Here is an 18,142-nt window from a genome sequence, read left to right as displayed (position 1 = left end):
TTTCCTTAGCTAGATAAGTCTTGTGGCATTTACTCGTCAATAGATAAAGTTAAAGTCCCAATGATCGTCTCACACACATCTGGGTGTGGTGAAATTTGTCAAATGCATTTAACCCATCCCCGTGTGATTTTGATCCATCCCCTGGGGGAGAGGGGAGCAGTGAGCAGCAGCGGTGCCGCGCTCGGGAATCATTTGGTGATCTAACCCCACAATTCCAACCCTTGATGCTGAGTGCCAAGCAGGGAGGTAACGGGTCCCATTTTTATAGTCTTTGGTATGACCCGGCCGGGGTTTGAACCCACAACCTTCCAGTCTCAGGGCGGACACTCTACCACTATGACACTGAGCTGAGATAAATTGTAATATTTTAAGTATGTGTAGAAATCTTTACATCTTTGTTTTTATTTTGACCAAAGCTCATTCTTTACAGTGTAAGATTTGTGGTTAGGCTGAGGTGGCCGTACAATGCCTGTTTAAACAAGGTAAACAGAGCTGAGATATGGCAGTTAATTGTTCTTTATTGATTTGTATAATCATAGTACAAGATTGATCATCTATACAGAAATAATAGGGGGCATTTGCTCCTGCTCCACTCAAATCTCTCTCTCTTTCTCTCTCTCTCTCTCTCTCTCGCTCTTTCTCATTCTTTCTCGCTGTCTCTCTCTCGCTGTGACTCTCTCTTTCTCTCTCTCTCTTTCTCTCTCTCTCTCTCTATCGGCGATAACTTGAAACAAGTATGATTGTTACCCTGTAAATTGGGTCTAGTCATCAGTGGCTCCTCAGGTGGCTGTAAAGACCAATCCTTGATCCACAGCTTTTATTGAAGAAATCGCATATGTTGGTCGAGGTCGTAGTGGATTGGGTTCGTGAAGGACCTTTGGTGGTGGATCCCTCCTTTCTCTGTTGCCTCTTTGTTTCTGCGGCACACAGAAGGTCCTTTTCAAACTGTGCTGCACCCTCATGGACCATCCTGCTTCATAGATCTCTCTTAAGTGCTTACCGCCTCCCACGTGTTTGGATTGATGTGACATTTTTTAGGTGAGTTTTGATATTGTCCTTGTATCACTTTTTCTGTCCCCCTTGATTTCGATATCCTTCCTTCAATTGGCCATACAGAATTTGTTTGGGAAGGCGGTTACAAGGCATATGGACAACATGCCTGTCCATCGTAGCTGGTGCCGAACAATGGTTGTGGTAATACTGGGACTGTTGGCCTCCTCCAGGACAAATTAGTTCGCCTGTCCTCCCAACCTATCTTCAGGATCTTGCAAAGACATCGCATGTAGTACTGCGGCAATGCATTAAGGTATCTGCTGTAGGCGGTCCAGCTATCTATCCCGTAAAGCAGAGTGGGCAGAACCACTGCTCGGTAGACCAGGAGTTCGTCCCGGTTCTCGAAGACTCTCTTTCTCAGCCTGGCAAAAGCTGCACTGGCACACCCAATACGGTGGTTAATTACATCACCAATGACAGCTCTTGTGGAGAGAAGGCTGCTAAGATAGTTGACCTTATCCATATTTTTCAGCTGATTCTATCCACGTAGATACCCCCACTATCTACGGGAGGGGTGTGCTGGCTAGTGGAGAATCTGTGCTCTGTTTTTTTTACGTTAATGTCAAGTCTCAGGAGTTGGTAGGCTCTAACAAAGGCATCCATGTTGTTCTGAAGGTCTTTTTGAGAGTGAACAATCAAGGCGCTGTCATCGGCATACTGGAGCTCCATGATGGAGGAGATGAGCACCTTGCTTTTGACCCTGAATTTACTAGGATTGAGGAGCCCGCCATCAAACCTCTATATGAGCTGGACTCCCTCTGATAGATTGTGGCTGGTAAGGGGAAGGGCAGTGGAGATGAAAATGGCAAACAGGGTTGGTGCAATTATACAGCCCTGCTTGACCCCAGTGTCCACTTTGAAGGGGGCTGTTTCAGAGCCGCGGTTGCCAATTACGGTTGCGGTCATATCGTCATGGAGCAGACGCAAGATCTACAGATACTTGTCCGGACATCCGATCTTTGAAAGGGCGCACCAGAGGGCCAAATGCCTTGGTGAGGTTAATGAAGGCTATATACAGAGGTAGTTGCTGTTCTTGACGTTTCTCTTGCAGTTGACGGGCTGTAAATATCTCGTCAGAGGTTCCTCTGGCAGGACGCAAGTCACATTGCGACTCTGGAAGGATCTCTTCCAATAGTGGCAGGAGGCGGCTCGCCAGTATCCAGTGGCAGTAGGCAGCTCGACAATATCCGGGCCAAAACTTTGTCTGTTCTGAACAAGAAGGAAATACCTCTATAGTTGCTGCAGACTGCCTTATCTCCCTTTTTGAAGACAGTGACAATCAGGGATTCTTCAGGGATTTCTTCTTTGCCCCAGATCTTTACAAGGAGGCTATGGATGTGAGAGAGGAGTTTCGGCCTATCCTGCTTGAGGATTTCTCCCAGGATTCCATCTCGTCCAGAGTCCTTGTTATTGCTTAGCCTCCTCATGGCATCCAGGACATCATCTTTGGTGGGTGGGGCGCTCAGATGCTCCATAGTGCGCTGCTGGTTGATGGTCTCTAACCTGACAGTGGTGTTTCAGTTCAGGAGTTCTTGGAAGTGTTCTCACCCTCTGGAGCAGATTCATTCTTCAGCAAAGTTTGTTCATCTTTGGAGCGTAAGGAATTGAGGCATCGGTAGGTGGTGCCATGGGTACCCTTGGTAGCATTGAAAAAGCCTGTGGTGTCACCCGAGTCAACAAGCCTCTGGATTTCCAGGGCCTTCTCCTTCCACCATTGATTTTTCAGCTCTCTTACCCTGCTCTGGACAGCTGCCTTTACCTTGGAGTGGGTCTGTCTTTTTGCCCTACCAGGAGCAAAAGGCTTTCCTTTTGACATCGAGTAATAGTTTGATTTCAGTGTCGTCATCGAACCAGTCTTGATGCTTCCTAGACTGGTAGCCAATGGTGTCCCTGCTGGTCTCCAGTAAGGTGGTTTTTAAGAGTCGTCCAACGCTCTTCCACAGGATATTTGTCAGGGAGCCTCTCAGACAAGGTGTTCGATGTTGCTCTTTAAAGCTCCCAGGCTATTGACATTGAGTTTCAGGCGAGTTAGTTTCTTTTGTGTCCTCCTCTTCTGCTGTAGCTGGATTTTCATTTTTGAGCAAATAAGGCGATGGTCTGTCCAGCAGTCGTCTGTGCAGGTCATAGCCCTGGTGATGTTGACATCTATGCAATCTCTGGCCCTGACAATCTCATAATCAATGAGATGCCAGCATTTCGATGGGGGATGCAGCCAGGAGATTTTAAACCTATTTCTCTGGTGGAAAAGAGTATTGGTTATCACGACCAGTTCACTACACTTTGAAAGTAAGAGGATTCCATTCTATTTGAGTTGGCCATCCCGAGTTGGCCTTTCCGACCTCACTACCTAAAGTGCCAGAGCTTGTGATCTTTGCCAACACTGGCATTGAAATCTCAGAGTAGGAGGATTTTGTCTTCCTTTGGGATGTTTGATAGAACCTGGTCCAGAGTTGCATAGAAGGTCATCCTGAGTGCAAGGTTGTCGTGAAGGCACTTACAGCAGTGGCCATCTGATCGTGTGAGAGAATCAGGCGTAAAGCCATTAAACGCTTACTGATGCCTGTTGGAGATTCGGAGAGTTGGGAGATGAGCTGGTTCTTGATGGCAAATCCTACTACATGGATTCAAGGCTCAGCTGCTGTTTTACCCTTCCAAAAGAAGTTATGACCTCATTTCTCCTCCTTCAGTTGCCCTTCCCTGGTCAGGCAGGTTTCAGACAATGTAATTAATGTCTTAATTAATTTAATGTCTTTTGTTTTTGACCGCTATGAGGGGAACCCACTGGGTGCACTACTCCAAGGTTTTAAGAGGCAGACTAGTTTTAGGGCACCTTTTCCAGCCACTTCCTCATTACGGGATGAGCAGAGTGGATCCTAAATAGGACTGTTCAGACATGGGTGCTGCTGTCGGGATGCTCTCTCTGCCTTGGTCCGAGAGCAAAGCGACTGAGTCAAGTACCCACCGCCTGTGTGCCATTGCATGGCTAGAAGCTCTTGACTGCATTGTCCTGCTCCTGTTACCATTTCCTGATTGCCATAGAGCTTGAGGGGTATGGTATGGGTCCTTAAGATGCGTGGAGTCTTTTAGAGTGGGGAGACTAGTGCACAGGCAACCACCAACACTCTCCTTGACAAAGAGAAGGCCAGGGTCCAATGGCATGAGGAAAACAAGATGATTGGCGACCTCCCGTTGCTGCAGCCTTCCTCTGTCTTTATGACCGTTGTGTGGCACCTTTGCAACCATCATCCACTCAATCCGCCGTTGAGGAAACTTGTTTTGGATCACTCTTCGTCCTTACCGCCATTGGCGACCCTCCGGACGGTATCGCTCTCAGGTTCATCGGAGCACGCAAGGCTCTACATCACGGCAAGGTGGCGTTCCAAGGAGGGCATGCCTTTCCCTACTCATTAATCAATGTGATATTTAGATTTGTGATTTTATGTTTGTGTATCCTGGCGTCACAAACGAGCTACGTGAACGGTTGACTTACTACTACTTAAAACTGCTACCTCAGTAGAAACATTTAAGACACGTTTAAAGACACATTTCTATGATATGGCCTTTAATTAACCTGTAGTGGCCGATTCGGCTGGAGTTTGTTTTCGCTCCCTCTCCCCCTCCCCCCACCCCTACCCGGCTGGGAAGGTGGTTAGGTGACACCCAAGCTGACAGCGGCTATCTGGATTCTCGTGGACCAATTCACAATGAGGGAACTGCAGCTTACCCTCCTCAAAGACACTGCCAGGACAATTGAGGGCACCTCCGGCAGCTCTTCGCTTTGACTTTGACATCCACTTTTTCATTGGTTTTCATATTGCGTATTTTATGTGCCCTCTCTGCATCCATTGCAGCCTGATGATCCTGAAAGGGGGATCCTTCCATCTGTGGTCCCTTCTCAAGGTTTCTCATTTTTCTCCTGGAAGGTTTTTTTTTAGTTTTTCCTTGCCCTTTTGGGAGCTTAAGATCAGGGGATGCTTTGAGAATAATTGTCAATTGTTTGTCTATGTGAAGCCCTTTGAGACTGCTTGTGATTTGGAGCTATACAAATAAACTTGACATGACTTGACTACTACCTACGTACTTCCTACTTAAGGATTCCATCGTCAACTACATGATGACTGGATTTAACATCATCATTGACTTAAAATCCAGCGGCAGTTCGACATTGTTTTTCCCATAATGCAACGGGCTATTTTCTTTCGCATGCGAATACCCCATGGAATCATGGGGGAATAAATGCCAAACAAAAATCATGCAATGCGGCCATAATAAAAGCATACAATTATAAATAAACTATTTTACTGATTTAATTTTTGAACGCCTCACAGTTCAGAAGTGCAGGGTTTGATTCAGACTCCAGCCTTCCTGTGTGGCATTTGTATGTTCTTGCCGTGCTTACATGAGTTTCCTTTGGATACTCCGGTTTCCCACCAGACTGCAACCCTTGTGAGGATAAAGTGACTTAGAAAATGGATGGATGCATGGATGGACGGACGGACGGACGGACGGATGGATGGATGATGGATGGATGATGATGGATGGATGGATAGATATTTTTTTTTACATATTGGCATAATGTAGGCCAGCCAAATGCTTCAAATGAAACTACACGCGCATGTACAAGTCAATTCTCCGTAACAAGCTCCAATTACTTTCAAGCGTATTTGCAAGTGCGTTTAAACGTATTTGCCAGTCAAAACATTAACTCCACATTGGCAGCTCTGTACTTCCGTAGTTATTTCCTTTCTAGTGTTTTATTTAGGGTGACCAGATTTGGATTTCTGAAAAGGAGGACACCTTTTTTTGGTGGGGGCTGGGTTCATAGGTGTATCGGTATACGTTATGATGCAAAAGACATGGTGTCTACATAGCAATTGTGTCAGCTGATTCATTTGGGGTGCTTTTAATTTTTATTAATTTACTTTGAACACCACCATTCTTCCAGTCGTAATGTTGGATCAGCAGAGGGAACAATTTTACTGCTCCATGGTTGCTGCCATCAGTGGACACGCTTCAATAGGAATACCTTGAAGTGCTTCTAAAGCAACGTCAACAGAATGGGGGATCACGATATTTACAATGGCTTCTGTGTTCATTCAGGCGCATGAGAATTTTTCAGTTGATGGGGTCTGTGAAAATCTTCCTTAACAAGCCAGATGTGCAGTCCATTGACCTGTAGCTTTCATGGTGTTTAACAGTATGAAAAGCATAGCTACCCTCTGCTGCAGTGACGGCTCTCGAACTTCGTCACAAAGAAATCCGTGACTTTGGATGATGAGCTCTCAACCCTCGCAGCTTTTGTGTGCTTGGCTGATTTTACATACTATGTGTGCCTGCACGTCGTTGGCACCTTTATTTGCCACAGACATGTAAGTGCCTGCCTTACATGTCAAGCACTCAGTTTCATAAGGATCACAACCCTTGCGAAAGCACGGGAACTTTTTATTCAACTCCTCCGTGAGCGTGCATTTTTGTTTCGGCATTGCTTGTAAACACTCGGTGTAGACTGGCCAGCCGACCCTACTTTGTAGCAAAGTGACTAGATTTGATGAGAAGGGCATGACTTATTTGTGAACGATACAGAAAAACCTGGAATTGAGTGAAATGGAACGGAGTGGCAATTCTATTGACAATGTATTGTACATGTATTATGTTCGAGGCTGTCGAACAAAATCCCGAACAATTTTGAAATTCCTCCCAGAATTTTTTTTAGGTCTCAAACGTAGGACATGTCTGGGAAAAAGAGGACGTCTGGTCACCCTAGTCTTATTAGAGACACCAACAGGGATGTGGGGTTCTCTATTAAAATCACGGTGGCGTGTATTTTGAAGGCTTTAAACAAATATCATTTTCATGTTGTTTTCCTCCCTGTGTTCCACAGACTGCAGAAGAAGAGAAGCGTTTTGTAAACAATGTGCTGCAGATGCCCAACTCTGTTCAGGATACAATGAAGCGCCTAGGCTCTAACACAGATGATCGCTCACGCATCCCTGCTGCCCTCTCCTGTCTAAAGAGTCCTACAGAAACAGGTGAATCATGAAACTAACTGTATGCTGTATCCACATTCAGAAACCCCTGAAAAAAAAGCTCCGGAAAGCGGTTTTATCACCGTGTTTGTCACTGTGTGGGGAATTGGTAATTTAGCGTTCCCTTCAGCCGCAAGCCAGGTGGACGAGCCTGAGGCAGGTGAGTTTTTGGGTTAACCTAACAAGTCAGTGAGCGATTGGTTAAGGCAGCGTTATGGTAGCCAATCAGACTCAGTATTTTTCACGTGTGCCGACCGACGCACTGTAATTTTATTTTTTAATTTTTTTTTTTAAGTCACACACTCACACACATGCACACCGTCATATGTGGGAATCGAAATCATGGTGCCTGCACACAAGACAGGCGGGTGTGCCACTACACCATCAGCTATCCTCGATCAACGGACTTTCTTCAGTAGTTACACACAACACAAACAGAAGAGACAGAAATGGTGACTCAGGACCGCTGAAAAGTTAGCATTTTCAAGGTGGCGATATCAACATATACAGTAATCCCTCGCCACATCGCGGTTCGTTTATCGCGATTTCACTACATCGCGGATTTTTTTTCCCCAAAAGATTTAAAGTCAAAATAAAACTTCTAAATTGAGGAATTATGGCACAAAACTTGCCCACACGCCAGCAGAAGGCAAGGAGTGCCCACACAATTGCAGTGCGTACACAACATATCTACAGTGTTGTACCTTGTTCTAGATTTTTTTTTTATAATAATAAAAGAGTTCTAAAAACATATTTACAGTATGTACACTTGTACCTTGTTATAAAAAATTTATAATAATAAAAGTTGTTCTAAAAACATATTTACAGTATGTGTTAAGAATTATCCATGTATCCACGAACGATCACATGTGTCTAACTTTAGGACAATGTAGTATTGCTCCAAATGTTCGTTTAAAACTCCTTTAGAAGTCCGTTTTCACGTGTTAGCACGATCGTGAATTAGCATCTTTCCGCTAGCTCGTTAGCCTGCCCAGTACTTCTTGTAATCATGTTACACGCACACACGTATAATGTCCATCCATCCATCCATTTTCTGAACCGCTTAGTCCCCACGGGGGTCGCGGGCGTGCTGGAGCCTATCCCAGCCGTCATCGGGCAGTAGGCGGGGGACACCCTGAACCGGTTGCCAGCCAATCGCAGGGCACACAGAGACAAACAACCATTTGCACTCGCACTCACACCTAGGGACAATTTGGAGTCTCCAATTTGCCTACCAAGCATGTTTTTTGGGATGTGGGAGGAAACCGGAGTGCCCGGAGAAAACCCACGCGGGCTCGAGGAGAACATGCAAACTCCGCACAGGGAGGGCCGGAGGTGGAATCGAACCCGCACCCTCCTAACTGTGAGGCGGACGTGCTACCCAGTGCGCCACCGAGCCACACCACGTATAATGTTTATATTTTTAATATTTATACAAAAATGTCCGTGTTATTTATACTATTGATGTATTTTTTACATGTTTGAAACAATTATTCAATGTTCAAATGATAAAATATGCACATAAATGGTTTCATATACCTTTATTGACACACACAAAATGTACAGATAAAAAAAAAGTACAGATGAGAGTGTGACTGTACTTCGCGGATTATACTTATTGCGGGTGGTTTTTGGAACCAATTATTATATTACTGTATTTTAAATTCATTGAGGTTAAAGGCAAAAATGTGCATGTATTGTGTAATTATATATGTCATTTATATATAATATATATATATATATATATAGATATAATTTTAAGATTATAAAATTGTGCTTTACAACATGACTGTTACAAGTTCAGTGAGGCCTACTTATTTTCCTTGGGTTAATGTTGGCCCATAATTAGCTAGCGGAATGTTCATATCTGAAGCTAGTTTTGAAGACGAACATTTGCCATTTGCTAATGCAACTATATTTCGTGACAACTGTTTTTTGTGTCATAACTGAAAGTTTGCCAAGCATAGAATTTGGGGCAGTTACCAAGGAGCTAATCATTACTTCTTCCTTGCTAGTCTCCATCTTCTCTTGTTCCCTCTTCACGCTCAGTGTATTGCATACTTACGCTACTCCTTGTCTCCCTTTAAAGCAGGGGTCACCAACCTTTCTTAAACCGAGAGTTACTTCCTGGGTACTGATTAAAGCAAAGGGCTACCAGTTTGACATACACTTCTGAAATAGCCAATTTGCTCAATTTGGCTTTCACTATGTGTTATTATTGTCATTTCCAGTTCACATGTAAGTGTGATTTTAACAAGAATAGCAAAAATACAGTCAAACCTTGGTTTTTGATCACAATCCGTTCCAGAAGATGGTTCGAGAAGCGAATCGGTCGGATTCCGAATTATTTTTCCCATTACAAATAATGGAATTTTTTTTAATCCGTTTCAAGACAAACGGATCGCGCAACTGCAGCGCACCGCCGAACGCGCAACCGTAGCGCGTCACCCGCCGCACAACTGCACCGCGCTGGTCGCATTATTGTGACAGAGCCGTCGCTGAAATTTAGAAAATATTTTTAAAGTCCTGATGTACTTTCCAAAATTTAAGTGGACCTAAGTGCGCAGGGAGCTTAAATTCGTCCGATCGCGCAACTGCAGCGCACCGCCGAACGTGCAACTGCAGCGCACCACCGACCGCGCAACTGCACCGCGCTGGTCGCATTGTTGTGACAGAGCCGTCGCTAAAATTTAGAAAATATTTTTAAAGTCCTAAAGTACTTTCCAAAATTTAAGTGTCGCGTTGCTTTAAGAGCGTCTTTGTGTTTTAGGATGGCTTTACTGCTCCCACTTGCTTTCTTTGGAGGCATGATTAGAGGTTAATACAATCTTCAAAGTAACGAAAATACAATAACAACGGAGTCAGTCGGCATCCGGGCCGCGCGGTCGGGTTTTCTCGGGTCCTCCCTGCTCATCTCACGAGGTTCGACCTCCGAATTTTGTTCGACAACCGGAGCAAAAAATCTCGAATTTTTTGTTCGAATTCCGATTTGTTTGAGAACCAGGACGTTCGAAAACCGAGATTTGACTGTAAAATAAATAGATGCAGCTCATTGACAAGTGCCGCTATTTGAGCTAATTTTAGAACAGTCTTGCAGGCGACTCATGTGGTCCTCACGGGCGACCTGGTGCCCGTGGGCACTGTGTTGGTGACCCCTGCTTTAAAGGACTACTTGTTAGAAGTGCGTTTTATTTGCTGCCATGTAGGGGACGTATAGAAAAGAGGATTTGCACCACACAGCTTCTGTTCATCAAGGTGGTAAATACTATTGCTTAAAATGTACAGTCATCAATTGGCACCAGAATTTACATGGACATCTGTACTTATGACTACCGTACTTTCCGGACTATAAGGCACACCTAAAAACCTAACATTTTCTCAAAAGCTGACAGTGCGCCTTATAGTCCGGTGCGCCTTATATATGGATCAATTGATGAATTTGTTGATCCATATTGGTTGTACACAGTGCTCTGCCAAAATGTTTCAGTACGTTTTAGTACGACTAGTAAATTACAAGGTCGCATCGCTTCCCAGCAATACGGCAACCGTGGTCGGGGGCGTCACTGAATAGCTGTTGTACCCGTGAGGCTATTTCATTTCAAAATAGGCTGCTCCGTTAATGTTTCGAGTAAATTTACGGATCAATATGGAAGGGAAACATAGGTAGGCAGTACCAATGTGTTAGATCAAACTTTAGTCAGCTCCAATCATTTTATAGGAGATCGTTTGAGAAACGCGATTGTTTACTCTTTGCTGAGGCTCATGGGAGTCTGTGAGCTCTCTTAAATCAGCTAGGAGAGGCTAATCCTTGTAATATGTTGAAGTAGTCATAAGTAGAGATGTCCATGTAAACTTTGGTGCCAATTGATATTTTAAGTGATAGTCTGTACAATGATTTCCAAAAGGGAAATTGTAATCTCTTCCTCCCGTGATGTATTAGGCTGACGTGCACCATAAAAAAAAAAAACATTTAGTATTTAATTGAAAATATGTGAAGAGCAGATGTGACAACGGAAATAGATACAGTTTAGCATTTTTTGTAAGTCCACAGTAAATTGTCTGAGATCTTAATGGGTGGATAAGTCATTACACAGCGGTCACCTGATATCCCAAACAGAATGAGGGAATTATTTCATAGTGCTGCATATAGTGTGGAACTAGGGATTGAGGGGTTAGGGGTTATGAATGGATATTCGGACACAGCTGTTGTCTGAGATCGTGACATTGGTCCCAAATTGATAACTCATTCAGCCCTATTTGCGAGCATCCATCCATTTTCTGTACTTCATGTTCCCACAGGGGTCGCGGGTGTGCTGGAGCCTATCCCAGCAGTCATCAGGTAGAAGGCGGGGAACACCCTGAACCGGTTGCCAGACAATCGCAGGACACACAGAGACAAACAACCATTTGAACACGCACTCACACCTATGTGCAATTTGGCATATTACTGTGCATGTTTTTGGGACGTGGGAGGAAACCGGAGTGCGCGGAGAAAACCCACTCCGGCGCGGGGAGAACATGCAAACGCCACACAGGGAGGGCCAGAGGTAGAATTGAACCCGCACCCTCTGAACTGTGAGGCAGACGTGCTAACCAGTGCGTTACCATGCCTATTTGCGAGCATGTAGCTAATATTATTTTCCCAATAGGGTTCACGAAAGATGTTTTTTGTAGCAAATATGTTGAAGATTTCCTGGCGACAAGAAAAGGTGTTTGCGACCGATAAAGCTGTTGTTGTTCATCTGGAGGAAAGTCTTCGCGATCGAATTTGCCTTGAATTGTGAATTTAATTGAGAACTGATTATATGTGATTGTAACTATGTTTTGGCACAATACGTACTGTACTAACTTGCTTGTGTCTGACTCACTGACTGATTAGGTGGAGATGTGAGGTCTGAATCCCAGCAGCATATTGATGTCTCCCCTGCCATAACTCCTTCCACCAAAAAGCAGCCTACAATTAAGCACGGCCGATCCATCTCCATATCCGTGGTTCCGTGTTCGGGTGACAACCAACCTCACATATCTACCGAGGAAATGGTAGACGCCTTCTCGTCGGAGCCGAGCACTGCCTTCAGAATTCTATCTTCCAAGATGCAAACAACCAAAAGTGCCCATACACTGCCGCAGCATTCTCGTAAGCTACTGCAGCTCCTGCCCAGTTCCATTGGACCAACACGAAGCAAGAGTCATGAGTCACAAGTGGTGAACTACACTGAAGAGCCTGCAAACCAAAAGTGGGTTGGCGCGTTGCACTCTTTACATGACTGCCAAGTTCCAACATTGTGTACTTTGTTGCACAAAAGTACAGTTCACATTTCAATTAGACATTTTAAAGACACACGTTACATATAGCTTAGTATTGATCCACCCATTTTAGTGTTTTCCCCATAAAAGAGAACAAAGTAGCAAAGTGAAACACAAAATTTGAATCACTGAAAATGTATGTACTTGATTTATACAAAATGAAAGGTATAGTTGGAGTTTCATTTAGATTGGTAAACTGTTCTTTTGAGAAGCTTGTTTTTGTAAGACGGACGGACGGACAGTGGTATTAAGTTGCAAGTCCGGCTGCTGAACCAAATATTGAAATTGAGAAAAGTTGCTTAAGAGAGATTGCCTCCTGAGTACATACTGTTGTGGTAACCTAGGACAAGACGTAAACTGTTTTTACCTACTCAAAATGCAAGCGAAAACCATCATTCTAAATTTGTGCTTTTTAAAAAACTATTCTATGTTATTATACTGTATGACTGTATACACTATACAAAGCAATATTATACCACACCACACCACACGACATTACACCTATCCTAACAGTAACGATAACTTTACTTTTTTCAAACCTTTTTTTGGTACGATAAGTATCGATATAAGGCCTAATGATTTGAAACAAAGCGATCTATCTATGGGCTCATAGAAGGTTCGCCAGCCTCTTTCCCTGGAATCCTCTAAAAGTTCCTGGTAGTTGGCGTGCTTCCTTTCATTTGCTTCCTCAATACGCTCCTCCCAGAACACTTTAAGTTCCAGTAGGATCAGATATCGTGTCTTGTATCTGTCTGATATCTTATCTTCAGAGGTGATGATCATGTCTGGATGAAGTTTATAGGTAAATCCAATAAACAAAATATTTTTTCATGGAATTTTATTTCATTTAGCTGTACTGATTCAAAAATGTAAAAAAAAAAAAAACATTGATACACTGCTTCTCTTAATAGTCTAGCATAAGAAAAGAACAGAACAAGCTACCGTATTTTCCGGACTATAAATTGCTCTGGAGTACAAGTCGCAACAGCCATAAAATGCATAATAAAGAAGAAAAAACATATATAAGTTGCACCGGAATACAAATCGCATTTTTGGGGGGACTGTATTTGACAAAATACACCAAGAACAGACATGAATAGGCAACAACAGGCTAAACGACACGGTATGCTAACTTTACATAAACACAAACAAGGAACTGAGAATGTGCCTTACGTGACATATTAGCAATTATTCAAATAACTATAACATAAATAACAAGTTTATCAAACCACCCGCATCACTCCAAATCATTAAATCCATTGAAACCTTGGTCCTCTGTGTAAACAACGCCGCTGCTGACTCCAGAAGTACATGCGATGCTGACGACAGACTCGTTGTCAGTTGCAGTTCCAATTATTCCACAGGTCTATAGAACTATATAAAAAAAACTATACATCAAATAACGATAACAGATAATTTTATTAATCCACCCGTGTCACTCCAAATTATTAAATCCATCAAAATCTTTGTCCTCTGTGTCACTTAGAAAGAACTCCGCTGACTCCGGAAGTCAGTGGATGGAGTCAGACTCATTGTCAGTTGCGGTTCCAATTATTCCACAGGCCTATATAACTATCTAAACTATATATCAAATAATTATAACATAAATAACAAATTTATCGAACCATCTGTGTCACTCCAAATGATTAAATCCATCGAAATCTTCGTCCTCTGCGTCACTTATAAACAACGCCACTGCTGACTCCGGAAGTCAGTGGATGGATTCAGACTCATTGTCAGTTGCAGTTCCAATTATTCCACAGGCCTAGAGCGCCCTCATGCGGTTTAGTCTGAAAATAACATGTGAGGTGAATCTACTACTAGTAACTAATGCAATAAAGTGTTAATAATTTCACATATAAGTCGCTCTGAGTATAAGTTGCACCTCCGGCCAAACTATGAAAAAGACTGCGACTTATAGTCCGGAAAATACGGTAGTTCTCCTTTTATACATAAACATACCTTATTACCAAAATATGCCATTTTTTATGCATTACTGCAATTGGCTGGTGACCACTTAAGGGTGCATCTCGCCTACCGCCCTAGGACAGCTGGAATGGGCTCCAGCACGTTCGTCACCGTTGTGATGATAAGCGGTTTGGAAAATGAATGGATGGACTTTTATGCATTAAGACATCAATGTAAATGAACCCTTTTATAAAATGCTTCATGTATCTGAACAATATTCAACGTTCTCTTGTAAGACCAAAAATATACACTACCATTTAAAAGTTTGGGGTCACCCAAACAATTTTGAGTATTCCTGGATATTTGCGATGTCCTACTTTGTGAGTGGTCATTGAATGCACGTCAAGTCAATTTTCCTTCTGTAAAACACAAAAGTGTGTGCTTTGTGTCTCTAAATGAAATCGCAACGCTGTCAAAAAAATGCATACGCACTACCGCAAGAGAAACTAGTTTGGCACAACTGGTGCAATAAGTCGACAAATTGTCGCGTTCCCGTAATATTTCACTCATCGGTCTTGTCAAGACTTTCTTGCAAAATCAGAAGTGTGTCCTTCACTGTACTGTTCTAGCAAAATCCAAAGTGTGTACTTCACTGTACTGTTCTAGTCACAATCGCATGCCCAGGACCTCAGACCCCAAATCAGTTCCAACCCAAAACAAAATGCAATTCTTTATTCAACCAAGAGAGCGCAACAACATCAGCAAGGATGAATACAAAACAGAAAAACTACATCAGGATAAGACTGACACCAAAACTCAAAACACACAAGCGGATGGGTGGAGCACGATGGGTAAAAATACAAAATGGAAATAAATGTAACAAAAGTGCAAAAAACAAAACAAAAAACCAACAGAATAACTCAAACAAACGCAAAGAAGTGCTGACTACAAAAGAAAGGACACAAACAGAATTTAATCCAAGCTAGTTTAAAAAGCAATCCATCCATTTTCTGAACCGCTTGCTGGAGCAATCTATGATCAGTAGGTGGGGTACACACATGGACAAATGGTAAATCGACTGCATTTATATACTACTAGAGCTTCATGTAGATTCTACATCGTATGGTGCACAATGCTTCGCATTCACATACCCATAAATTCATACACCTACAGGAGGCTGCTGCCATACTGCCAGCCCCACCACAGTATCAAATTAGGGTTCAGTGTCTTGCTCAAGGACACTTTGAGATGGTCACCAGAATTGAGGATAGAACCAACAACCTTAGAGTTGGGAGATGAGCACTCTCCCACTGAGCCACGCCAACCATTCACACTCGCAATCACACCTATGAACAATTTGGAGTGGTCAATCGGCCTAACATCCATGTTTTTAGAATGTAGAGGAAACTGGATTAACTGGTGAAAATCCACACAGGCACGGGTAGAACACCCAAACTCCACACAGGCAGGCCGGAGCCAGTATCAAACACTGGACCTTCGAACTGTGAGGAGGATGTGACTGTTTCGTTTTCAAATATTAGATGTGCTGGCTGTATATGAGATGGGGACATCGGATGACGTGGCAGACATACTGGATGTTTGCTTATTTGCGGTCAATTGAACCCAAGTCTGCTCAAGCCGTAAATTGAAGGAGCTTAAGGAGATATATTTTTAACGTCTCCAAAATCCTACTTTATCATTTGATCATGCTCTCCAACCCTTCAACCTTGATTGGCCAAAGCTACACTTGTTTGGCTTCTGCCCATGCTTGTTAGCTGGAATATTCTATTATAATCGCATGCCCAGAATTTTTGTTTGTGAGCTCCATTGACAGCTTCACTGTGTCTTTGAAGGGTCAATAGGAAGAAGGCACTGGCTTCTATCCACCTCAATGGAAAGAGTCTCGATGATTTAAATCTAAATTCATCCCCGCTGTCTGCCCCCACACACGGCCCTGTCCCTGCCTCAGCCCCATACACGATGACTGCCGCTCCCACATCCCTGGACAGTGAGTCCCGCAGTTATGACATCAGGCATCGTCTTGTATGATATGTCTCATTTTATTGTGTAATTCACATAGTGTGTGCTGGTGTGTTTCACAGACCTTGCAGTGCACAGGAGTTCACCTCAGACAGTGAAGCGAGATATTGGCTTGGCTGTTACACACAGGTGAGTTACCTGCCATAAGGGACAAAGCCAGGCAACGAAACGCATTGAGAGAAGATTTTTTATGTTACTTCGTTTTGTCAGCTAATGAATTAAAATTTTTGAGCCTAGATTTGAACCCACACTATTTGACCTGAGAGGTATATGTCTATACCAGTCGGCCTCTGTGCCACCTTATATTACCACCCCGAATCCCTTTTACACTATGCAGAATATAGAAATGTCAACAGATATTATTTGCATCTAAAAATGAGGGCAGCAGAGTCGTTAGTACTTCATCTGATCGTGGTTTGGACACCCCTGGTCTAGTACTTCTGACCTATTTGGTGGAACAACTGCCTTGATCAACAGAAGTAGTAGAAGAAAAGTAGCTCCTCTTGATGTTAAAAATAAAAAGTGTAATACACTCAGGCAAAAGTTGAAGTGCGGGCCATATTGTATTCTAATTATAAAATTTATTGCAGACCTAGTATTGACACCCCTGGTTTAGGTGAATAGTATAACATTTATTATATATATATTGTATTTAGTTAAGTAGAGATGTCCACATGCATTTTAAGGCTAAATATTAAATATCTATCTTGGTAGACAGGTGCTCATGCGCTCGGTGCAAGAATGGGCGTAAATTCATTTTCGTGCAAGCGGAAATCTAGTCTAGCATGTCTTGGGCAATGCTGCATCTCACTGGGCGTTTCTACCTCACCCACAGCGCATCTTTTAATTTGGTAATAAAAAAAAAAAAAACTAGACTAAACTCCAGACTGAAAAAAAGCAGGTCTACTTCCAGGCGCAGGCCGTCGAACACAATTTTAGTGTATTTGATCGAGGCGCAAACAGACAAACCAGCGCTCCACGGGTGTGAGTGTTGGATGACATCATGTATGCTATTTAATTCATGAATATAACACCGGGTGGCCGATAGTGTCGGGGTACAACACGCCTGACTTGTGTGCGTGTGCTTGTGCTTGGGTGTGACTGGTCGTTTGTCTCTATGTGTGCCCTGGGACTGGCTGGCGACCAGTTTAGGCTGTAGTCTGCCTTTTGCCTGATGTCAGTTGGGATTGGATCCAGCATCCCCCGCGACCCTGATCAGGATAAGCAGTGTTGAACATGGATGGATACAACATCAGCGTAGAACAATCCTGATTGATTAATTGAATGGATTATAATCCTCATCATTATCTTAAAAATTATATTGTTTTTATAAGCACCCTGTCACTATTGTTTATGTGTGGCGGGGCGGAGAGCGAGTTCCACAAACCTCAATGTAAATTAATATATTAGTTGCACTTTTATTAGCTGATCAATAATAGATTAATGTGCACATTGAAGAGCATCTTGTTGGGACGGACGGGGCAAAAACATAAAATCTGAAAATGTTTAATAGATGCAAATCATGCCAGCCTCGGTTGTACTTTCCATTGAGGTTTTAAGGAAATGAGGCGGTGCAGCAGCCCCGAACTTTTAGCTCAGCGGTTGGTGTTTTGTGGTTCAGAGCAGGGCCTTCGCTATGATTCCCAAGTTGGGTGAAGTTTTGGTTTCCACGGTGTCAGGCACAGCGTACTCGGATTAGCGTTTCGACTGCCCTGATTTTGATGCAAATGAGGGATACTGCGCTAATTGGCTGGGAAAAGTCTACTTCCATGCCCCCATTATGCCCCATTAAGATAAACACGAAAATA

At 43.2% G+C, this 18,142-nt stretch overlaps 1 protein-coding gene across 1 annotated transcript in view; it reads left to right on the top strand.

The window, feature by feature from the left end:
• LOC148394813 (kinase suppressor of Ras 1-like) overlaps nt 1-18,142 on the top strand; it is a 55,914-nt gene that overhangs the window by 23,261 nt on the left and 14,511 nt on the right. Inside the window, 4 exon segments of the mRNA XM_088380677.1 lie at nt 6,935-7,082; nt 11,959-12,316; nt 16,148-16,302; nt 16,397-16,463. Of these exon segments, the coding sequence (XP_088236803.1) occupies nt 6,935-7,082; nt 11,959-12,316; nt 16,148-16,302; nt 16,397-16,463 (728 nt within the window).

The sequence above is a fragment of the Syngnathus floridae genome, chromosome 7 (assembly GCF_059516105.1).
Source record: "Syngnathus floridae isolate MCC-2025c chromosome 7, RoL_Sflo_1.0, whole genome shotgun sequence".
Classification (NCBI taxonomy): Eukaryota; Metazoa; Chordata; class Actinopteri; order Syngnathiformes; family Syngnathidae; genus Syngnathus; species Syngnathus floridae.
This window is presented reverse-complemented; position numbering and strand designations above follow the sequence as displayed.